This window comes from Babylonia areolata, chromosome 21 (genome assembly GCF_041734735.1).
Source record: "Babylonia areolata isolate BAREFJ2019XMU chromosome 21, ASM4173473v1, whole genome shotgun sequence".
Taxonomy (NCBI): domain Eukaryota; kingdom Metazoa; phylum Mollusca; class Gastropoda; order Neogastropoda; family Buccinidae; genus Babylonia; species Babylonia areolata.
In genome coordinates, this window is record NC_134896.1 from 2,832,431 (window position 1) to 2,855,230 (window position 22,800).

The 22,800-nt window shown below is 45.5% G+C and overlaps 2 protein-coding genes across 6 annotated transcripts in view; one reads left to right on the plus strand and one right to left on the minus strand.

The window, feature by feature from the left end:
* The window catches only part of LOC143296737 (autophagy-related protein 2 homolog A-like), a 125,380-nt gene that overhangs the window by 32,789 nt on the left and 69,791 nt on the right, over window positions 1-22,800 (plus strand). For all 5 annotated transcript variants that reach the window (XR_013057161.1, XM_076608796.1, XM_076608799.1 and 2 more), the window contains exon 13: window positions 22,320-22,427. Coding sequence is in view for 4 of the 5 variants with exons in the window: in XM_076608796.1 (XP_076464911.1) it covers window positions 22,320-22,427 (108 nt within the window). In the remaining variant the exon portion in view is untranslated. The remainder of the gene's footprint in view (window positions 1-22,319; window positions 22,428-22,800) is intronic.
* Window positions 5,837-14,116, minus strand: LOC143295670 (uncharacterized). The gene is made up of 2 exons (XM_076607285.1): window positions 13,844-14,116; window positions 5,837-11,711 (listed from the first exon to the last, which is right to left on the minus strand). The coding sequence occupies exon 2, from the start codon at window positions 11,669-11,671 to the stop codon at window positions 9,167-9,169; it is 2,505 nt and encodes an 834-aa protein (XP_076463400.1). The 5' UTR covers window positions 11,672-11,711; window positions 13,844-14,116; the 3' UTR covers window positions 5,837-9,166.

Sequence of the window (22,800 nt, forward strand, 5' to 3'; positions counted from 1 at the left end):
GAGATAGGAGAGAGAGAGAGTTGTGAATGAGTGAAAGAGATGGGAGAGAGAGAGTTGTGAATGGGTGAGAGAGATGGGGGAGAGAGTGAGTGAGTGAAGGAGTGAGAGAGATAGGAGACAGAGAGTTGTGAATGAGTGAGAGAGAGGGGAGAGAAAGAGTGAGTGAGTGAATGAGTGAGAGAGATAGGAGAGAGAGAGAGTTGTGAATGAGTGAAAGAGATGGGAGAGAGAGAGTTGTGAATGGGTGAGAGAGATGGGGGAGAGAGTGAGTGAGTGAAGGAGTGAGAGAGAGGGGAGAGAGAGAGTGAGTGAGTGAAGGAGTGAGAGATTGGAGAGAGAGTGAGAGAGAGAGGGGCGAGTTGAGAGAATGAGAAAAAGAGATGGAAGAGAGGGTGAGTGAGTGAAGGAGTGAGAGAGAGGGGAGAGAGTGAGTGAGTGAGTGAAGGATTGAGAGAGATGGGAGAAAGAGTGTGTGTGTGTTGCTCAGATTTCCTTCCAGCACTGCATGTGTGTGTAGCTGTCAGGTGTGATGAATAAGGGTGAGGCACGCCACTGTCACCTGTCTGAAAGGTGTACCATGAATCCCTGTCTGAAAGGTGTACCATGGATCCCTGTCACCTGTCTGAAAGGTGTACCATGAATCCCTGTCTGAAAGGTGTACCATGGATCCCTGTCTGAAAGGTGTACCATGGATCTGTCACCTGTCTGAAAGGTGTACCATGGGTCCCCGTCACCTGTCTGAAAGGTGTACCATGGATCCCTGTCACCTGTCTGAAAGGTGTACCATGGATCCCTGTCGCCTGTCTGAAAGGTGTACCATGAATCCCTGTCTGAAAGGTGTACCATGGATCTGTCGCCTGTCTGAAAGGTGTACCATGGATCCCTGTCGCCTGTCTGAAAGGTGTACCATGGATACCTGTCTGAAAGGTGTACCATGGATCCCTGTCTGAAAGGTGTACCATGGATCCCTGTCACCTGTCTGAAAGGTGTACCATGGATCCCTGTCACCTGTCTGAAAGGTGTACCATGGATCCCTGTCTGAAAGGTGTACCATGGATCCCTGTCACCTGTCTAAAGGTGTGCCATGGATCCCTGTCACCTGTTTGAAAGGTGTACCATGGATACCTGTCATGTCTCAAAGGTGTATCATGGGTCCCTGTCTCAAAGGTGTACCATGGGTCCCTGTCACCTGTCTGAATGGTGTAGAATGGATCCCTGTCTGAAAGGTGTACCATGGATCCCTGTCACCTGTCTGAAAGATGTACCATGGATCCCTGTCACCTGTCTGAATGATGTACCATGGATCCCTGTCTGAAAGGTGTACCATGGCTCCCTGTCTGAAAGGTGTACCATGGATCCCTGTCACCTGTCTGAAAGGTGTACCATGGATCCCTGTCACCTGTCTGAAAGGTGTGCCATGGATCCCTGTCACCTGTCTGAAAGGTGTACCATGGATACCCGTGATGTCTCAAAGGTGTACCATGGGTCCCTGTCACCTGTCTCAAAGGTGTACCATGGATCCCTGTCTGAAAGGTGTAACATGGATCCCTGTCATATCTGAAAGGTGTACCATGGGTCCCTGTAACCTGTCTGAAAAGTGTACCATGGATCCATGTCTGAAAGGTGTACCATGGATCCCTGTCACCTGTCTGAAAGGTGTACCATGGATCCCTGTCACCTGTCTAAAAGGTGTACCATGGATCCCTGTCTGAAAGGTGTACCATGGATCCCCATCACCTGTCTAAAGGTGTACCCCATGGATCCCGACATCCCAATAGCATCATCATCCTTGCCCTCATAGAAAGAACAGCTGTCTCTGTGTTCATGGTGATTACCTGTTTCCGTTTAATGTTACACTTCATGTGTACCAGCCATGTCAAGGTGTTGACACTCATGTCAAAGTGTTGACAGTCTTGACAGAGGGGAATTAGTGACAATGGTGTTAGGGGATTTGGGATGAAGGGAATCAGTGACAGTGGTGTTAGGGGATTTGGGATGAGGGGAATCAGTGACAGTGGTGTTAAGGGATTTGGGATGAGGAGAATCAATGACAGTGGTGTTAGGGGATTTGGGATGAGGGGAATCAGTGACAGTGGTGTTAGGGGATTTGGGATGAAGGGAATCAGTGACAGTGGTGTTAGGGGATTTGGGATGAGGGGAATCAGTGACAGTGGTGTTAGGGGATTTGGGATGAAGGGAATCAGTGACAGTGGTGTTAGGGGATTTGGGATGAAGGGAATCAGTGACAGTGGTGTAAAGGGATTTGGGATGAGGAGAATCAATGACAGTGGTGTTAGGGGATTTGGGATGAGGGGAATCAGTGACAGTGGTGTTAGGGGATTTGGGATGAAGGGAATCAGTGACAGTGGTGTTAGGGGATTTGGGATGAGGGGAATCAGTGACAGTGGTGTTAGGGGATTTGGGATGAGGGGAATCAGTGACAGTGGTGTTAGGGGATTTGGGATGAGGGGAATCAATGACAGTGGTGTTAGGGGATTTGGGATGAGGGGAATCAGTGACAGTGGTGTTTGGGGATTTGTGATGAGGGGAATCAATGACAGTGGTGTTAGGGATTTGGGATGAGGGGAATCAGTGACAGTGGTGTTAGGGGATTTGGGATGAGGGGAATCAGTGACAGTGGTGTTAGGGGATTTGGGATGAGGGGAATCAATAATGACAGTGGTGTTTGGGGATTTGGGATGAGGGGAATCAATAATGACAGTGGTGTTAGGGGATTTGGGATGAGGGGAATCAGTGACAGTGGTGTTAGGGGATTTGGGATGAGGGGAATCAATAATGACAGTGGTGTTAGGGGATTTGGGATGAGGGGAATCAGTGACAGTGGTGTTAAGGGATTTGGGATGAGGGGAATCAGTGACAGTGGTGTTAAGGGATTTGGGATGAGGGGAATCAGTGACAGTGGTGTTAGGGGATTTGGGATGAGGGGAATCAGTGACAGTGGTGTTAGGGGATTTGGGATGAGGGGAATCAGTGACAGTGGTTTTTATGGGGTTTGGGATGAGGGGAATCAGTGACAGTGGTTTTTATGGGGTTTGGGATGAGGGGAATCAGTGACAGTGGTGTTAAGGGATTTGGGATGAGGGGAATCAGTGACAGTGGTGTTAGGGGATTTGGGATGAGGGGAATCAGTGACAGTGGTTTTTATGGGGTTTGGGATGAGGGGAATCAGTGACAGTGGTTTTTATGGGGTTTGGGATGAGGGGAATCAGTGACAGTGGTGTTAAGGGATTTGGGATGAGGGGAATCAGTGACAGTGGTGTTAGGGGATTTGGGATGAGGGGAATCAGTGACAGTGGTTTTTATGGGGTTTGGGATGAGGGGAATCAGTGACAGTGGTTTTTATGGGGTTTGGGATGAGGGGAATCAGTGACAGTGGTGTTAAGGGATTTGGGATGAGGGGAATCAGTGACAGTGGTGTTAGGGGATTTAGGATGAGGGGAATCAATAATGACAGTGGTGTTAGGGGATTTGGGATGAGGGGAATCAATAATGACAGTGGTGTTAAGGGATTTGGGATGAAGGGAGTCAGTGACAGTGGTGTTTGGGGATTTGTGATGAGGGGAATCAATGACAGTGGTGTTAGGGATTTGGGATGAGGGGAATCAGTGACAATGGTGTTAGGGGATTTGGGATGAAGGGAATCAGTGACAGTGGTTTTAGGGGATTTGGGATGAGGGGAATCAGTGACAGTGGTGTTAAGGGATTTGGGATGAGGGGAATCAATGACAATGGTTTTAAGGGATTTGGGATGAGGAGAATCAATGACAGTGGTTTTAGGGGATTTGGGATGAGGGGAATCAGTGACAGTGGTGTCAAGGGATTTGGGATGAGGGGAATCAGTGACAATGGTGTCAGGGGATTTGGGATGAGGGGAATCAGTGACAGTGGTGTTAAGGGATTTGGGATGAGGGGAATCAGTGACACTGGTGTCAGGGGATTTGGGATTAGGGGAATCAATGCCAGTGGTTTTTATGGGGTTTGGGATGAGGGGAATCAATGCCAGTGGTTTTTATGGGGTTTGGGATGAGGGGAATCAGTGACAGTGGTTTTTATGGGGTTTGGGATGAGGGGAATCAGTGACAGTGGTGTTAAGGGATTTGGGATGAGGGGAATCAGTGACAGTGGTTTTTATGGGGTTTGGGATGAGGGGAATCAGTGACAGTGGTTTTTATGGGGTTTGGGATGAGGGGAATCAGTGACAGTGGTGTTAGGGGATTTGGGATGAGGGGAATCAGTGACAGTGGTGTTAGGGGATTTGGGATGAGGGGAATCAGTGACAGTGGTGTTAGGGGATTTGGGATGAGGGGAATCAGTGACAGTAATGGCCTTCATAGGATCTCTAAGACAGGGCAACAAAACCAACAGAAATAGGAGAGAGAGAGAGAGAGAGAGAGAGAGAGAGAGAGGTTAACATAATCAGAATGTGTGATGTCCTTTTAGTCATGCTACTTTGGCTCACTTTTTATGGAAATGACAAGAAACAGGGTTGTACTTGTTATTTAGTGAAATAAATGCAAACCATGTAAAGAATGAAAAGTTTAACTTCAAGTCTAGCAGTAAACTGCAAAAGTACTGCCACTCCCAAGTTACTTTAGTGCAGTACACTTCTGCAAACACACACACACACACACACACACACACCACACACACACGACACTCTGTCGTTCTCACATGACAAACAAGACATTTTTCAGAGCTTTATACTGTATTTATTATATTTCCACTTACACAGACACAAACTGAATCTCTGTGTAAAATGCAGCAAAAAGTAATGATTTATATGACTTAAAAAATGTTTTGCATGGATAACATTTGGTATAAAAATATCATATTCATATATTCAGCATTGGAAGACAGCTCCACACATTTATTGATTGCAAACCTTCCTCAGTGCAGATTTCCTTCAGAGTTAACATCACATGCATGTGGTGCATTGTCAGCTGTTTTCCACTCTCAAACATAGATATGAATACTGAAGTGTTGTGTTGGTGGGGGAAATGAGTGTGAGTTTTGATATTTGAATGCAACATATACAAGTGTGTTACATAACAGTTGTCAGTTGTTTCTTATGGCAGAAGTGATGTTGAATGGTAGTGCTTCCATTTTCTATGCTAAAAAAATCTAAGAAAATCTGTGTGATCAAAAAAAAAAAAAAAAAAAAAAAAAAGCGTAGCACAACATCACATGTTAAGTCTACACAAGCAGAATGAACATTTTACTTTAATTCTGTGATAATCATCAGGAAGAATTCATATTGTAACTGTACAGATATGTGACTGTACACTATTCTCTTTAGTCCAGAAAAAAACCCCATTTCATTCAGTGGGGGTGGGGGTTCTCACTTTCCTTGAGGTAGGATACTGGCAACATTTGATTTCTGTCGAAAGTTGTGTATTCCTTGTACAGCAGTACACCACCCTTACCCCTCTAGTTTTTGTTTCTTTTGGAGAATTACATAAAAGTTATGGATTAAGGAACTGGAGTTATGTATATGAATGAACACACTATTAGACCATTCAGTTTTGAACCTTTCTCAGTTAAGTCAGTTGTTCAGCATGCCACATATTTTGTTGAAGGCTGTTAGACACCTGTGGTAAATTGCTGTTGACCTGTGTCATTGTGTCAGTGTGGTGGACATGACCTGTCAGTGTGGTGTGGTGGACATGACATGTGTCAGTGTGGTGTGGTGGACATGTGTCAGTGTGGTGGACATGACATGTGTCAGTGTGGTGTGGTGGACATGACCTGTCAGTGTGGTGTGGTGGACATGACATGTGTCAGTGTGGTGTGGTGGACATGTGTCAGTGTGGTGGACATGACCTGTCAGTGTGGTGTGGTGGACATGACATGTGTCAGTGTGGTGTGGTGGACATGTGTCAGTGTGGTGGACATGACATGTGTGAGTGGTGGACACGACATGTGTCAGTGTGGTGGACATGACATGTGTCAGTGTGGTGTGGTGGACATGACATGTGTCAGTGTGGTGTGGACATGACATGTGTCGGTGTGGTGTGGTGGACATATGTCAGTGTGGTGGACATGACATGTGTCAGTGTGGTGGACATGACATGTGTCAGTGTGGTGTGGTGTGGTGGACATGTGTCAGTGTGGTGGACATGACATGTGTCAGTGTGGTGGACATGACATGTGTGAGTGGTGGACACGACATGTGTCAGTGTGGTGGACATGACATGTGTCAGTGTGGTGTGGTGGACATGTGGTGACAGTATGGTAATATCAAACTGTAAAGGTGAACAACAATGGCAGGGTTGGGGAAAGGAAGATGTGTTTGTCTATACTTCATTGTGTGTGTATGTGTGTGAGTGTGTGTGCATGTGTGCATGTATGATAGAGACAGAGAGCACATGAGGTAACATTTCAGTATTATATGTGTGCAGTGATTGTTTCTGGATTCATTTTATAAAATGTATTGTATTATTCATTATAAAAAGAGAAAAGACCAGCTGCATATTTTGCTTTTCTGCATCAGTGAATAATCAGGTATAATTGCAAAAACAAACAAAAATCCTAGCATGCCACATTAAACTTTTTAAGGCATGCCTAAGTTCACACAGACACAATGCAAGAATACACTCCCTATCACAATCTATTGGCCCTCAGGTGTACATCATTAAAATCCCAATTCATGCTGTGCATTTTGTCAAGTACCTGTTGAGGTTTGGTGATAAGATCAGCCGAGCTGGTTTGTCATCTCTCTTTTTATCTGTGAGTACATAAAAAGGGGTCTATAAAAGTACAAAGAATAGCCTGACGTTTTTGTTCTGTGTGTGCATGTGACCTGGGTGTGCATTTGTCTTTGGGTGTATTGGACATGCAACCTCTTTAAATACATTTTGTTTTTTAGGGGGTGGGGGTGGGCTCTGTCGTGCGGAGTTGGACATCGGCAGTTTGTTTTGTTGCTCTTCTATCAGCTGCTCATGCAAAAATGTTAAAAAGGTGACAGTGCATTGCGTGCAGTTGTAAATTTGAGTAACACCAGGGTTGAAAAGGCTTCTAAGCTCTTCCCTTTCAGGACACTGTACTCGCATATTTACCAGATCTTGTGTACAAAATGTCATATCACACAGCAGAACAAACACTTGATGTTTAATAACAAAGCATACATGTATAAATTACTAAATCAAACACATGGAATGTTTAAAAATGTGAGATAAAATCATAAAATTATTTCCTCATCACAACTTTACATGAAATATTCATTGTGAAAGAGTATTTTATCTTGTGTACCACAGTCTGGAATGTAAGTATAACAAGCAGAAAGTAAGTAATAACAAGCAGTAGTACTCTGGCATGATGAATCAACAGCTGTAGAACGCTGAGAGAACCATCAATATTTATCTGTTTTAATTAAAGGACTATAAATTTACATCATTTTTATTTTCTGTGATATGATACATACAAGTTTTACTGGACATTGCAGGCAAGTTTTATAACAGATCTGGTTATCACTGTCATTTAAGTGAATACACATGCATGTGTACAATTTACACACAATTTACAGGCCCACATTTTTACACACACAGTATGTAGATCACTCTGTCACTTAAGTAAACATTTGCACAAGTGCTAGTACAAGTTTGCACATACATACACATACATCTCTCTCTCTCTCTCTCTAACCAGTCTATGTAGTATAAAACTGGTTTGGTCTACACATACTTTACCTGGAGTAGCAGTCTAGCACAAAATAATAAATATATATATTTTAACATTTCTAACACAGAAGTAACAGAATACCATTATGTTTACACTATATATTTTATTAGCAGTAAATATATACAAAAGTGATACACATGTTTCTGTGTACCAGCCACTGGTTCTGCATAAGGTGATAAGTGATCTTGTTCCGAAGCTGTCACAATGTCACAAGTACTGTGTCACTATGTGGCCTGACGCAACGACTGACATGGAGCAAGCAGTAGCCTGACAGTTCTTTTCTTGGGCTGGTTGGAAAGCACTGGGTTAAGGCAGCCGATGTTGTTGTTCATTCTCTAAACACAACAGTCAGTGGACTGATTCTGACAAAAATGGACATGGCATTGAGAGACAGTGACTGCCACTGTTAGTGTTGTCAGCAGCTATGGAGTGTCACCACCATATCCCTGTCACTGTGTCAACAATGGGATCTGGTGGAACAAGTTTTCACTCCACATTTCAGTTCATGGATCATGAGCGTTAACACCACTTAACCAGTTCATGGACCATGAGCGTTAACACCACTTAACCAGTTCATGGACCATGAGCGTTAACACCACTTAACCAGTTCATGGACCATAAGCGTTAACACCACCTTAACCAGTTCATGGACCATAAGCGTTAACACCACTGAACCAGTTTATGGACCATAAGCGTTAACACCACTTAACCAGTTCATGGACCATAAGCGTTAACACCACCTTAACCAGTTCATGGACCATAAGTGTTAACACCACTTAACCCACATGTGCTAAATGCAGTTGTTGTCTTCATGAGAAAGGCACCATTGTGAAGGATAAAGAAAACTAGTCATTACAGTATAATGGAACAGTTTTGTGGACAGCAGACATTACAGGCCAGTCATGTTTCAGTGACTGTCATTGATTCAGAGTTGTCCATCCCCAGACAGGTCCTGTGTGAAGAAATGTTGACATTATCATGGCTTCAGCAAGGGGAAATGTTGATATTACCATGACTTCAACAAGGGGAAATGTTAACAGTACCATGACTTCAACAAGGGGAAATGTTGACATTATCATGGCTTCAGCAACAAGGGGAAATGTTGACATTATCATGGCTTCAGCAACAAGGGGAAATGTTGACATTATCATGGCTTCAGCAACATGGGGAAATGTTAACAGTACCATGGCTTCAACAACAAGGGGAAATGTTGACAGTACCATGGCTTCAACAAGGGGAAACTGTTCAGCATGGAGACTTACAGATATTCTGATCCATGCTCACATTGTCAAATATTTCTTCTCAGGCTGACAGTCATCAATCGGTCACTAGTGAATTTAGCTGTAGCTGTGTGACAGCCATCAATCAATCACTGGTGAAGTTAGCTGTAACTGTATGACAGCCATCAATGAATCAATCACTGGCGAATTTAGCTGTAGCTGTTTGACAGCCATCACTCAATCTGTGGTCAGTGTCCCCTGTTGTAGTAGCCTGTGACAGAGTGGTTAGGGGCGGTGGGCAGTGGACGAGAGTCCACACCGTTGGTGTAGTCAGCGGGGCCTGTGGGGGCCATGTTTGGGTTGGGGTTGGGGTGTCTGTCGTCCAGGAACTGGTAGCTGCCTACAGAGTGGCGGGGACTGCCGGGGACTGTCTGCCCGTCGCTGATGACAGTCACTTTGATCTCGTCCAGGGCACGCCCCACTTTGGGGGGCGGCCTCTCCTGGGGCTTGGTGAACTGACGGCTGCTGGAGGTCATGGTGGGCAGCTCGCTGGGGGTGAAGACGTGGGGCTGGGGCTGTGCGGCCATATCCCTGCTGCATCTCTTCCTGACCACCACCAGGTACATGATGATGGCAATGATGGCCAGCAGGATGACAACCCCGACCACGATGCCAACGATGAGGCCTGTATCTGTTGATGACTTTTCATTGTCCTGCTTATCAGCTGAACCATCGGAAAGAGTTTTTGTCTGCTGACAAGCTCTTGCCACTTCATTGTTGACAGAATCAAAGGCAAAAACACATAGGCTGTAGGCAGAGTTTGATACAAGTCCTGTGGCTTGGTAAGATGTGTCAGCAGCATCAATGTTGTCGGACAGATTGACCTGTGTTGTCTCCAGATTGGTCAGCAAGACTTTAAAGTGGGAGACGGTGGTCAGGTCTGATGCCTCCCACTTGATAGTGATGGCTGTGATGGAGACGTTGGTGAAAGTGAAGGTGATGGTGACACCAAGACTGGGGGTGGTGGGGGATGTGGTGGTGGTGGTGTACAGCTCCAGACAGGGCTGTAGAGGCAGCTCAGGAACGCAGATCAGTTCTGCTGGCTGCAGCCCCACCAGGTAGGTTCCATTCTTGTCGGCAGGTGAGCGACAGGTCTCAGCTCCTGACAAATTAACACTGCCAGCGTCTCGCTTCTCCAACAACCACCTGAGCTGGCAGTCGCAGTTGAGAGGGTTGTCGATCAGTTCTAGGTAGAGGGGTGGTGAAAGAGTGAATCCGTGGAAGACACAGTGACTGACTTCTGTGATCTTGTTCTTGTTGAGCGTCAACTGTTGGAGGCCGCGCGGCCCGGCTATCATCTGCTGGGTGAGCACCTGCAGGTTGTTGTTGTCCAGGTTGACCTCCTGCAGCTGGGTCAGGTTGGCGAAGGCCAGGTCCGGCAGGGCGGTCAGTCCCGTGCCGTCCAGCTGTAAGACCTGCAGGGACGCCAGGGGGCTGAGCTGACCCCACACAGTGTTGGTGTTGACGATGGTTTTGGACAGGCGCAGGGTCTGCAGGGAAGACAGGCGTGTGAGGGAGGCGGGCAGTGTGACACCTGGTGTCCCCGTCTGGTGGCTGAGGTCCAGGTGTGTGAGGGAGGTCAGCCCGGCGAAAGCCTCATCGCCCCAGCTGGACAGGAGGTTCCAACCCAGGTTGAGCTCTTGCAGGCTGCCCAGGGTGCTGAAGACGTTGGGCTCCAGGGTGGTCAGGGAGTTCCTGTCCAGGTGCAGGGTGGTCAGTGCATCCTTGTCCTGCAAGAAGAGGGCTTTCTGCGGCAGTGAGGACAGGAAGGTGTTGGTCAGGTGCAGGGTGGTCAGCGCTGACAGGTGTCGCACCTGTTCCAGGGCTGTGACATTGGTCAGGGGGTTGTTACTCAGTGACAGTGTCTTCAGGGAAGTGTAGATGCCTGTAAAACAGTCAGGCTCCAGACTGTTGATCCGGTTATTGCTCAGGTCCAGGTATATCAGCCTTGGGTTTTTTTCCACAGCTTTGTTGAAGAGATAGGAGATGTCTGTGTTCGTGATGGTCAGACTCTCCAGGTTATTCAGAGTGCGCAGTGAGTCAACTGGGAAAGACGCGAAAAGCTGGTGGTCCAGGGTGAGAGAGATCAGAGAGGAAGGGAAGGACAGCGGTTCAAGGATCTCCAGTTTGTTGTTCTTCAGAGTCAGTGCGGTCAGCCTGGTCAGGATGTTGAGGACCCCAGGCTCCAGTGCATTTTCTGTGAAGGTGAAGTGCTCCAGGTGCAGAGTGTTGAGAGCACGCAGGTCTTGCAGACTGGCTGTAGGGGGACGGATATTGGCGCCACTTTCAGCTCCCAAATAAAGCTCTTTCAAGTCATCTTCCAGACCTTGAAAAGAGTCGTTAGAAAAGGTGAGCAAGCGGTTTTTGCGTAAATCAATTCGCTGGATTTTCAGACCGTTAAAAGCTGCTGCTGGAATTGACTGGATGTTGTTCTGTGCCAGTGTCATTTCGTAGATAACATGGTCAGATGTGCCCTTGATGTCCGGAATGGAGGAGAGATTTAGATTGCGGCAGTTGATGACCACCTGGTTGTTGATGATGTCACCTTTGAAGACTCTGGCCTCACAGCTACATGTGGGAACGAGGGGCGTGAGCTGTGCACACTGGTAGGGTTCGCCCCACGTCCCGCACACCATCAGGATGACAACCAGGGTCAGGGACTGCAGCATGCTGCCCCTCTGTCTCTCCAACATGCTGCCCTTCTTTCTTTCCAAGTGTCACGCTGCCTGCTGTCTGCAACAGAACAGATATAGTGAGATGGATCGTGTTCTGTACAGCGTGTCTGTTCAGTGGAAGAGAAAAAGGCATGTTTCCATGAAAAAAAAAAAAAAAATCATTTCAACCAGCTGCATTAACATGTTAGCTGGCCACACGTCTTGTATAAACTTTGGTGACTCTGTGTGTGTGTGTGTGTGTTGTTAAAGGTTCTATCCTGATTAGACTTTATGATGTGAGTGTTCATCAGCTATGTTTTTGCTGGGCATGTTTTCATACCACAGAGTGAGATTGGGAAATTTTAGTTATTTCAACAGGAGAGTGATATGTCAGCTGAAAAAGTGAAATGAGAGAAAGATAATCATTTCTCAGATTTAAGAGGTTCTGTGTGCTCAAGTGTCCCCCCCCCCGCTCCATTCATTTCTTTCCCAACAAGGTGTGTTGGCGTCTGCTGTGATACTGAGCAGAGCACACATGGATGGTGTGACAGTGTAGGAAGCCCACAGCAGTCAGTCACCACCTGTAGCCATCTTCACACCATTGGCATGGCTCTCACACACACACACACACATATTTCTAAGCATGGTGAAGAGGTGAGAAATCGGGAGGATTGTCAATACTCTGTCCTGGACTGTCTTAATAAATTCAGTTTTGGTTGGTGGATGTTGTGGTACATAGTAACATGCATGAAGGTGTGAAAAATTGACAGGGTAAAAGTGGTCTTGCTGCCTTCTGAACAGTTTGGAAACAACATGGTGGTGAATATTAAGAAAGTGCAGGTAAACTGCTACATTTTCAACATATCATAATTTACACACGCACACACACAGAGAATATGATACATATATACATAAATTATGTATATATATATGGGCTTTAAAAAAGGTGTGAGTAGTTGAAGTTAAAACAACCTTATACCTACTACATTCTCATCACATCTGTGCAGGCACATACTCACAGACACACACACATACACACACTGACAAACACAGACACAGACACTGACAACTTTTGGAATAAACTTGGTATGATTTTTGGTCAACAGTAAATGTGAATTTGTACTGTTGTATGTGTTTTACAATTCAGTTATGATGATAAATCTGTTACCCAAGTTCACATAAAACAGAGAGCAATTCAGCTAGCCATGGGTTGGAGTGGGTTCAACTGTTTTTATCTCTTCTTTTTTTCCCCTCCTTTCTTACCCTTTTCTTTAATATACTCTTATTTGTAGATTTTAAACCCTCCACTGCTATGATAAATGTGAAGTGTAGATGAAGCAAAACAGTTCCTCACCCACAAGCACGCGCGCATACATACACACACACACACATGAATATCAAACCAGGAAATGAAGCAAAAGACAGACACAAAGGAAAGGAAAATGATGCAAGGGGACATTCCCAGACATTTGTTTAGAGACTACTAAATTCACACACGCACGCACACACACAGTCTCGTTCAAAACTTTGAATTACAGCATTAATTCAGACTGACATGGACAACTCTCCCACCCCCCCCCCACCTCACACACACACACAGGGAGAGACCAGCAGCCCACATTATGGCCATTCTGTATTTCACTTCAGGTGAAAGCTAAGATCAACTTGCCTGAAATGAAAAGTAACATCAACAGTCTGCCATATTCATAAACATTTTACAACTTGTTTGTGATGTTTCATATACTCAGTAAAAGACCACTCATTCTTACAATTAGGTTTAGACGTACAGGAAGTAACTTGAATATTAGTTGGAAAACTGGGCCAGTGATCTGTTGTTCATGGCCTGATTTCAAACACACTTCAAACTGAAAAGAATAAGTTGCAACCACCAAATATCGAAAATGAAAACCCTCTGGCTGAACCATAATTGATTTAGTTGTTTTCAATTAGTGTCGGCCATCATATTGGCTGGTCCACACGGGGTGTTAAGCTTAGTGCCCAACCCAGAAACAGGAATGGATCTGTTGATGTGTTGCTATTTCCGCTTACCCGCTGCTAACTTTCCCAGATGGAGTTGGACAAAATGATCGTGCAATCCTGCCCCGTTTCTGAGGCCCTCGCTTTATGACAGTGTGTGGGACAGACTGGTTCAGTTCTCAGAGAGCTTAGAAGACAGGCAGAGAGAATTCAATGAATGTCAAATCTGCATACCTGGGTGACCCAGTTAACTTGTCTCCAGAATGTCGTCTGGACTTGGCGAAGAAAACGTTCCCGACTTGGGGGCCCACTTTTGTGCAACACACCTGGTGCCTCGGGTGTAAAGAGAAAAAGTTTTCAGTTGCTGTCTTTTCTGGAGCTTGGCTACCGGAATGGAAACTTTGAGAGTGGAAATCAGGCGTGTGTCAAGTTTAGCGAACAACAGGGAAATGTCCCTTGGGTGTCTTGGGCAAGGTATTTTCACCTGGCTGACTCACGGTGTCAAGCTCGCGCTGCCTACGCATATTTTTGGGGATACCTGTCGTGACGTCGGGCCGTGCTGCGTTTTGATTGGCTGGACTGCCGAACCCTACAGGGCTGTCGTCGCCGTTCATTGTCTGTCAACGAGAGAGCGGACACACACACACACTGGTCGGTGTGTCGACTGAATAGATCGGTGTGTCGACTGCCCATAGATCCCGGATCGTTGAATAGCAGTGGACGAACAACAGTTTTTAACGTGACTGTACTGTGCTGTGGGGAGTTTGTATTTGACCACCTTTGATTGACCTTACAGGCGTTGCAGATCTCGGTTGGAGATATCTCTCAACACGCGCGCGCGCGCGCACACACACACACACACGCGCGCGCGCGCGCGTACGCACACACGCATGGCTGTATAACATGTATACGTTTGTACTGCTGTTTCTCGACACCCATCTCTCTCTTTGCTTTGATATGATTTGTTCCTTTTCCCCATAATGTGGCTGATCATGGATCTTCTGTTCACATACACGATAAAGTCTCCTTTACGCACATGAATGCTACATAGAAACACATGCATACGCGCACATGCGCGCGCAGACATACACGCGCACAGATCATGGTTGTCTCGAAGATCTAGTTCTGAAGCATGCAGTCGCTGATACACAGTCTATATGAACAAAACACTATCCGTCATAATGCGATCAGATAGTGACTGCAGCACTTAGTGTAAAGTTATCAGTTGAAATTGAAAGAACAACAGGAAAAGAACACACACACACACACACACACACACACACACACACGCTCTGGTCGGCGTGTCGATTGTATGTGGACATCTCTCTCTCTTTCTACAGTCCTTTAATGCTTTTAATGCCGTATTTCTACATTCCTTTAATGCACTTCAGAACGGTGTTAATGGTTTCTGATTATTATCATTATTGAATTGTGACTGTTAAATGTAATTGCATGTTAGTTATGCATTTTTGGTAGTTTTCTACCTTTTATGTTTTCCTCTTCCCTGCCCCCCCCCCCCCCCTTTCTCCTACCATCCCTACCTTAAAAAAAATTTTTTTAATCGTCTAATATCACTGATAGTGAAAAAAACGCTAAACTAAAGAACGAACACAGACAGACAGACAGACAGACACACGCGCACACACACACTCACACACACACACACACTCTCTCTCTCTCTCTCTGTCTCTCTCCTGACACACCCACAATGGTGGGGCAGTCATTGATGAGCATTGTTGAGAGGAAGGGCCGGAACAGGGTAGGGAGGGGGCAGCATGTTTGACACGGTGAAGTCTTCCACGTCCCCTCATTCATTACGAGACCGACACGGAGTGTTGTTCGGGGGCCGACGTCAACCCAGTAAAACATTGATTGGATTAGTTGTTACCAGTAGCCTGCACTGTCATTTCCTTCATTTATACCGGGGCGTCTCCTCTAGAATTGCGAATGAACATAGATATATCATCAACAATTGTTGTTCCTTTGATGCATTCTTCTCTTACTGAAGGAATAACGTATACTGTGTGTATTTGGAAATATACCTGTTGGTTTATCCCTTTCTCATCGAAGGAATCGCGTAGGCCTATAATTCAGTTTAAACAAACAAACACACACACACACACACACACACACACACACACACACACACACACTAGCGCGCGCGCACACATACACACTAGCACGCGCGCGCGCGCCCGCTCACACGTTGTGGAATTGTTTTAAAACCTTGGGATTAGTCGTAGTATGGCAGCAATGAGTTAGTGGGCGAAAATTACTGGCCTGAAATTCGACACTTATGGTACGGAAATAGTTCTCATATTACGTCATTTGGGTTTTTTCGAGATCGGTTTCAGTGATAACAGCTGTGTGTGTTTTTCGGGATTACTTTGACTGTGCGTGTGTGTGTGTGTGTGTGTGTGTGTGGGGGGGGGGGGCGGAGAGTGTGTGTTGAGATAGCTCTAATCGTTCTGTTTTCTCTTGAATCGGGGAGAGGGGTGGGGTGGGTTAGGGAAACCAAACAAACGGGGTTTAAAAAGAAAGAACGAAAACGAAATGGCGATCCAAAATAAAAACACAGAAACAATGGGGAGTTGTCTCGTTTTTGAAACTCTTCGTCCCATCTTCGTACCGTCCCTCCACTGCCTTTTTTGTTTTAGAATGATTATTTTTAAAGATAGAATTGTTTAATAAGTAGTTGTGTACTTTTTGCTTGTTCGGCAGCGACTTCACCTGTCTGGTCTTGGGAAAGCACCGTTGAAGACAGAATAGCCGTTTGGCAAAGTGTACGTTAAAACTGAGAAGTCGATCAGTCGACCCACGTGTCGTCACCGTGCTTGGTTTCTGAATGGTTTTGTTGATGAAGTTTGCCATGCGCTGTGTTGTGTGGATGGACTGGTTGAGTTGTGTTGGACAAAGAGGTCTGTTCAGATCTCCTCTCCACGGACTCCATGCCACCCTTCCACCCCGACCCCCCCCCCCCCCCCCCGCGCGCCCAGCCTCCACTCTCTCGTCTTTCAGTGTCATTTTGCTCAATCTCTCTGCTTCTTTCACACGCGCGCGAGTGTATGTGTGTGTCTGTAAAGGACAGATTGGAAGAACAGGTCGTACCTAAAGTCTTGATTAAAAAAAAAACACACACACAAAAAAAACGTGTTCTGAGCTCTCTCTCATAGGTTGCGGCCATGCGCGAGTGTGTGCGGATGAGAATGAAGTGTCGGGCTAAATGCTTGTGTGTGTGCGTGTGTGTGCATGTGTGCGTGTGTGCGTGTGTGTGTTTAGTTTAGCAAATGATCATGAAAATCACATGACAGATGTGTTCACAGGCATTGTCTTGTTCTTTCTCACCCCCCGCCCCCCCCCGTCTGGAGGGCGTTATATAACCCTCAGTTGGCAAAGAAAAATGTTCCTGTCTCTCAAGCGCAATAGCCAAGTGGTTAAAGCTTTGGACTTTCAATCTGAGGGTCCCGGGTTTGAATCTCAGTAACGGCACCTGGTGGGTAAAGGTTGGAGATTTTTCTGATCTCCCAGTTCAACGTATGTGCAGACCTGCTAGTGCCTGAACCCCCTTCCAAATACGCACATTAAAGATCCTGTAATCCATGTCAGCATTCGGTGGGTTATGGAAACAAGAACATACGCAGTATGCACCCCCCAAAAAAACGGAGTATGGCTGCCTACATGGTGGGATAAATAAACAAAATGGTCATACACATAAAATGTTATGTCTGTCTGAGTGTGTATGTGTGCGTGCCTGAAATCTGATTGAATGACACAGGAAACAAATGATGAGTGTCCAATGGCAGCCGTCAGTCGGCTCTACCCAGGTAGGCAGCCTGTTGTGTAAATGACCTGCAGTTTGTAGAGCGCTTAGAGCTTGGTCTCTGACCGAGGACAGGTGTTATATAAGAATCCACATGATATGATCATCATCATCTGTCTGTCTCTTTCACTGGTTTCAGTATGTTGAAGGAAACACATCACCCCTTTCTGTGCCCCAGGGTTGGGTGGAAAATAGCATGTTAATTGCTCAGCATTTCCCAGCACAATAAAATTTTGTTATCTCTCTTTTTCTCTCTCTTCCTCGTCCCTCCCCCCCCCCCCTCTGTCTCTGTCTCTCTAACTCACTCTCTTTCTGTGTCTGCATTGTAACAGGTCAGAAGGCCTTCTACAATAAAACATTTCTGAGTTAGTTTCTCTAACTCTGAATCTTTCTGTCTCTCTGTCTGTCTGCCCCTCTCTCTTTGCAGGCATTTCTGTCTGTCTCTTTCTCACTCTCACTCTCTCCACAGTGAACACGTACAGAGTGTGCAGTGAGTGATGGTTACAGCAGCAAATGTTCGTCTGCTAGATGAAGAGAGTCTGACGATCGGTTTCGGGTGTGTGACAGACATTTTTGAAAACATAACATGCTAGTGTTGAAAAATATAACTTGCCCGGTCCTACCAGTTCAGTAAGGACACTACATGCCTGACAGTGACACGATGATCTACTTGCCCCAGGCAGTCAGGCACCTGCTAATGTTGAACCCTGCTGTGGTGCCCCCTTCAAAGGCCGTATCATTTCCTGTTCAGTGCCTTTCATGTTTTGTAACATGCAATATACATATGTTAGTCATGCTATCAATTGTCAATTAATCGTTTTGATTACTTAATACATCTGTCATCTATTGATTCAGTTGCATCCAATGCATGGAGTCAAAACTGTACCGCACGTTGTCCCTTGAACGTAATAAGCTGGAGTCGTCTTGTCTTGTGTTCAGACACTTGATTTGTAGCTCCTTTTTTTTCTGTGATGATGCCCTTGTTCGTTTGTAATGATGGTATCTGATGTTTTAGTTTTGCTGTAACAAAAAGTTATGATTGTGTTTTTTTTCTGTATATATCTGTTGAAGATATTCCCTTTTGCCCCCTCCACCCCATTTAGAAAAAAATAATTTTCCTATTTTTGTTTCTTTTCTTTTTTTTAGTTTTCTTTCTTTTGTGTGTCTGCATGTGATGATTTTTTTTTAAAATGATTTACTTTTTTATGGTTATTATTTCAGATATTCACCCCTGCCCCCCTTTCTTTAAAATTTTTAAGATTTTTTTTATGAAGATCCCACTCACCCATCCCACCTGACACCACACACTTTTTCTTGTTTTTGTGATGAATTGTGATGGGTTTACTGCTTTAGTGATGATTTGCCTGTTGTTGTGTGTGATATTTCTAACTGCCCCCCCCCCTCCCTTCCTCCCCCCCCCTCCCTTCCTCCCCACCTCCCTCTGCCCTTCCTCATTTTGTCATACTCTTCACAAGAGAAAAGGCCGACAAGTTGTTGATATGAGCCAGGGACCTAACTAAAGCCAGTTAGTGTTACTGTGGTGTGAATGACAAGATGGTGTCACCCTGCTGTGTACTGACGGAAGGAGGAATGGACAAAGTGATGCCATCTCCAGCACCTGTTGTCGTTGGCAGGGGGCCAGACAGTGGGGATTATCACCGACACTTGCCGAGCATTATTGGATTGCTGATCCACTAATGTATTCATCGTCAGGCGGGGAAGATGTTAGAACATTGATTGTGGCATTGATGATGGATGGGGATGAGTCGTGTTGTGATTGTTAATGACACGATGCGGGTGTGTGGGGTCTCTGATGGGGAATACACTGGGGTCATTGATGGGCTCGGTGGGATAGGGTGATGGTGATTAGTAGTGTTTTGTTGATGTACATGTACAGGTGTGCAGGCTGGGTTTGTGGCAGCTGGTAGTCTTCAGGAAGGGTGTGTGTGTGTGTGTGTGTGTGTGTGTGTGTGTGTGTGTGTGTGTGTGTGTGACTGTAAGTGAACACCTCGTCACACGTGAGGACTGCAAGATAACACCTCATCATATATGAGGACTGTAAGATAACACCTCATCATGTGTGAGCTCTGTAGTGTAAGATAACACCTCATCGTGTGTGAGGACTGTAAGATAACACCTCATCACATGTGAGGACTGCAAGATAACACCTCATCATATATGAGGACTGTAAGATAACACCTCATCGTGTGTGAGGACTGTAAGATAACACCTCATCGTGTGTGAGGACTGTAAGATAACACCTCATCACATGTGAGGACTGCAAGATAACACCTCATCATATATGAGGACTGTAAGATAACACCTCATCATGTGTGAGGACTGTAATATAACACCTCATCACATATGAGGACTGTAAGATAACACCTCATCATGTGTGAGGTCTGTAGTGTAAGTTAACACCTCATCACATGTGAGGACTGTAATATAACACCTCATCATGTGTGAGGATTGTAAGATAACACCTCATCATGTGTGAGGACTATAAGATAACACTTTATCATGTGTGAGGTTTGTAAGATAACACCTCATGTGTGAGGACTGTAGTGTAAGATAACACCTCATCATGTATGAGGCTGTAAGATAACACCTCATCATGATGTGAGGACTGTAAGATAACACCTCATCATGATGTGAGGACTGTGTTGTAAGGTAACACCTTATCACGTGTTAGGACTGTAAGATAACACTTCATCATGTGAGGGCTGTAGTGTAAGATAACACCTCATCATGTGTGAAGACTGTAGTGTAAGATAGCACATCATCATGTGTGAGGACTGTAAGATAACACCTCATCATGTGTGAGGATAACACCTCATCATGTGTGAGGACTGTCAGATCACACCTCATCACATGTGAGGACTGTAGAGTAAGATAACACCTCATCACATGTGAGGACTGTAAGATAATACCTCATGTGTGAGGACTGTAAGATAACACCTCATCATGTGTGAGGACTATAAGATAACACCTCATCATGTGTGGGGACTCTAAGATAACACCTCATCATGTGTGGGGACTGTAAGATAACACCTCATCATGTGTGAGGATTGTAAGATAACACCTCATGTGTGAGGACTGTAAGATAACACCTCATCATGTGTGAAGACTGTAAGATAACACCTCATCATGTGTGAGGACTGTAAGATAACACCTCATCATGTGTGAAGACTATAGTGTAAGATAGCACCTCATCATGTGTGAGGACTGTAAGACAACTCCTCATCTTGTATGAGGACTGTAAGATAAGAGTACTCATTCCATCTTGAGAGGAAAAATTGTAGATTAAGACATATCGGCTGAAAGTGATGGTGGGGAGAGGGGGGAGGAGGCAATCCTATCAGAACGTGAAGTGAAAAGTTGACCAGTGGCTGTTTCTCTGTTCAGCACCGACATTTTGGTTACATTGCCAAAGGGGTGGGGGTGGGGGTGCGGGGTTATTGTTTATTTATAGATATTGTGTGATGGTGCAAAGTGGACCATGACATCTGTGAAGCAGTAATGAATAATGGAGAAATGACTGACTTTGCCCTTTCAGGACTGGCTGATTCAAAATCCTGACCTTTTCCCATAAGGCATAAACTTGAACAAGCATGTATACACATGTACACATATACATGCAGGAGTACATGCAGTCAGACATGTACACATGTATTCATTTATATGTATATCCTGCACAGAAAAGAAAGGAAGTGCACACAGTCAGCACAGATCCTCCTGTACTCTGATGAAAGCTGGACACCAAGAGGAGTTGGGGGCTTGGTGTCAGCACATTTCAAACCCGGTGACCCTGGCCATCGCCCATAGTAATCACACTTCAGTGGACTCCTTTCTTACTCGTGTGTGTGTGTGTGTGTGTGTGTGTGTGTGTGTGTGTGTGAAATACTTGTGATGCCATGAGTGTGTGCAGCACAGTGGCTGTTTCACATGGTCACATGGTGAATGTGGAAGGCAGGCAGTATTGACCACAGTTGTTATCTGACTGTGGTTCACTGGTTGGTTTGGCTGGGACCTGGCATTGCTTTCAATGGAATACAGTATGAGGAGCTGGGTTCTGTATCACTCTCTTTCCTGTGAAACAAGTTTGGCATGTATGTCTGAATTGTATCTGAGGTGTGTGTGTGTGTGTGTGTGTGTGTGTATGTGTGTGTGTGCTTTCAGTGTTGTTTCATTTGCATTATTGACACATGTATCTTTGGATTTTTTCCTACATGCAGTCAGTTGGCTTCAGGTTTTGGCCCCTCACAAAATGTGTTGGTGTGCGTGTGATTCACACAATGGTTACTGTGTGTCGATGCGTGTGTGTGATTCCAGATGGTTGCTCACTTACTGTTTGTGTGTGTCTGTGATTCCAGATGGTTACTGTGTGTGTGTCAGTGATTCCAGATGGTTACTGTGTGTGTGTGATTTCAAATGGTTACTGTGTGTGTCTCTGTTTGATTCCAGATGGTTACTCTGTGTGTGTGTGTGTGTGTGTGTGTGTGTGTGTGTGTGTGTGTGTGTGATTCCAGATGGTTACTGTGTGTGTGTGATTCCAGATGGTTACTGTGTGTGTCTGTGTGATTCCAGATGGTTACTGTGTGTCTGTGTGATTCCAGATGGTTACTCTGTGTGTCTGTGTGATTCCAGATGGTTACTCTGTGTGTCTGTGTGATTCCAGATGGTTACTGTGTGTGTCTGTGTGATTCCAGATGGTTACTCTGTGTGTCTGTGTGATTCCAGATGGTTACTGTGTGTGTGTGTGTGATTCCAGATGGTTACTGTGTGTGTGATTTCAGATGGTTACTGTGTGTGTGTGATTCCAGATGGTTACTGTGTGTGTGTGTCTGTGTGATTCCAGATGGTTACTCTTGTGTGTCTGTGTGATTCCAGATCCTGACCTTCAGCAATGCCATGCCACCAGAGTCAGAGAGTGGTCTCCCTTTCTCCCTGGACAGCCTGTCGCCCGCCATCAACCTGGAGGCCATCATCAACTGCAAGGTAACCTTGGTAGAGGGTCAAGGTGACTTTGATAGAGGGTCAAGATGACAGTGGTAAAGGGTCAAGGTGACTTTGGTAGAGGGTTGAGGTGATGGTGGTAGAGGGTCGAGGTGACTTTAGTAGAGGGTCAAAGTCATGTTGGTAGAGGGTCAAGGCCATGGTAGTAGAGGGCCAAGGGAGCAGTGGTAGAGGGTCAAGGTGATGTTGGTAGAGGGTCAAGGTAACAGTGGTAGAGCGTCAAGGTGATGGTGGTAGATGTCAAGGTGATGCTGGTATAGGGGCAAGGTGATGGTGGTAGAGGGTCAAGGTAACGTTAGTAGAGGGCTGTGTTTTGGGTGCATCAAGGTAATGTTGGTAGAGGGGTGTGTTTTGG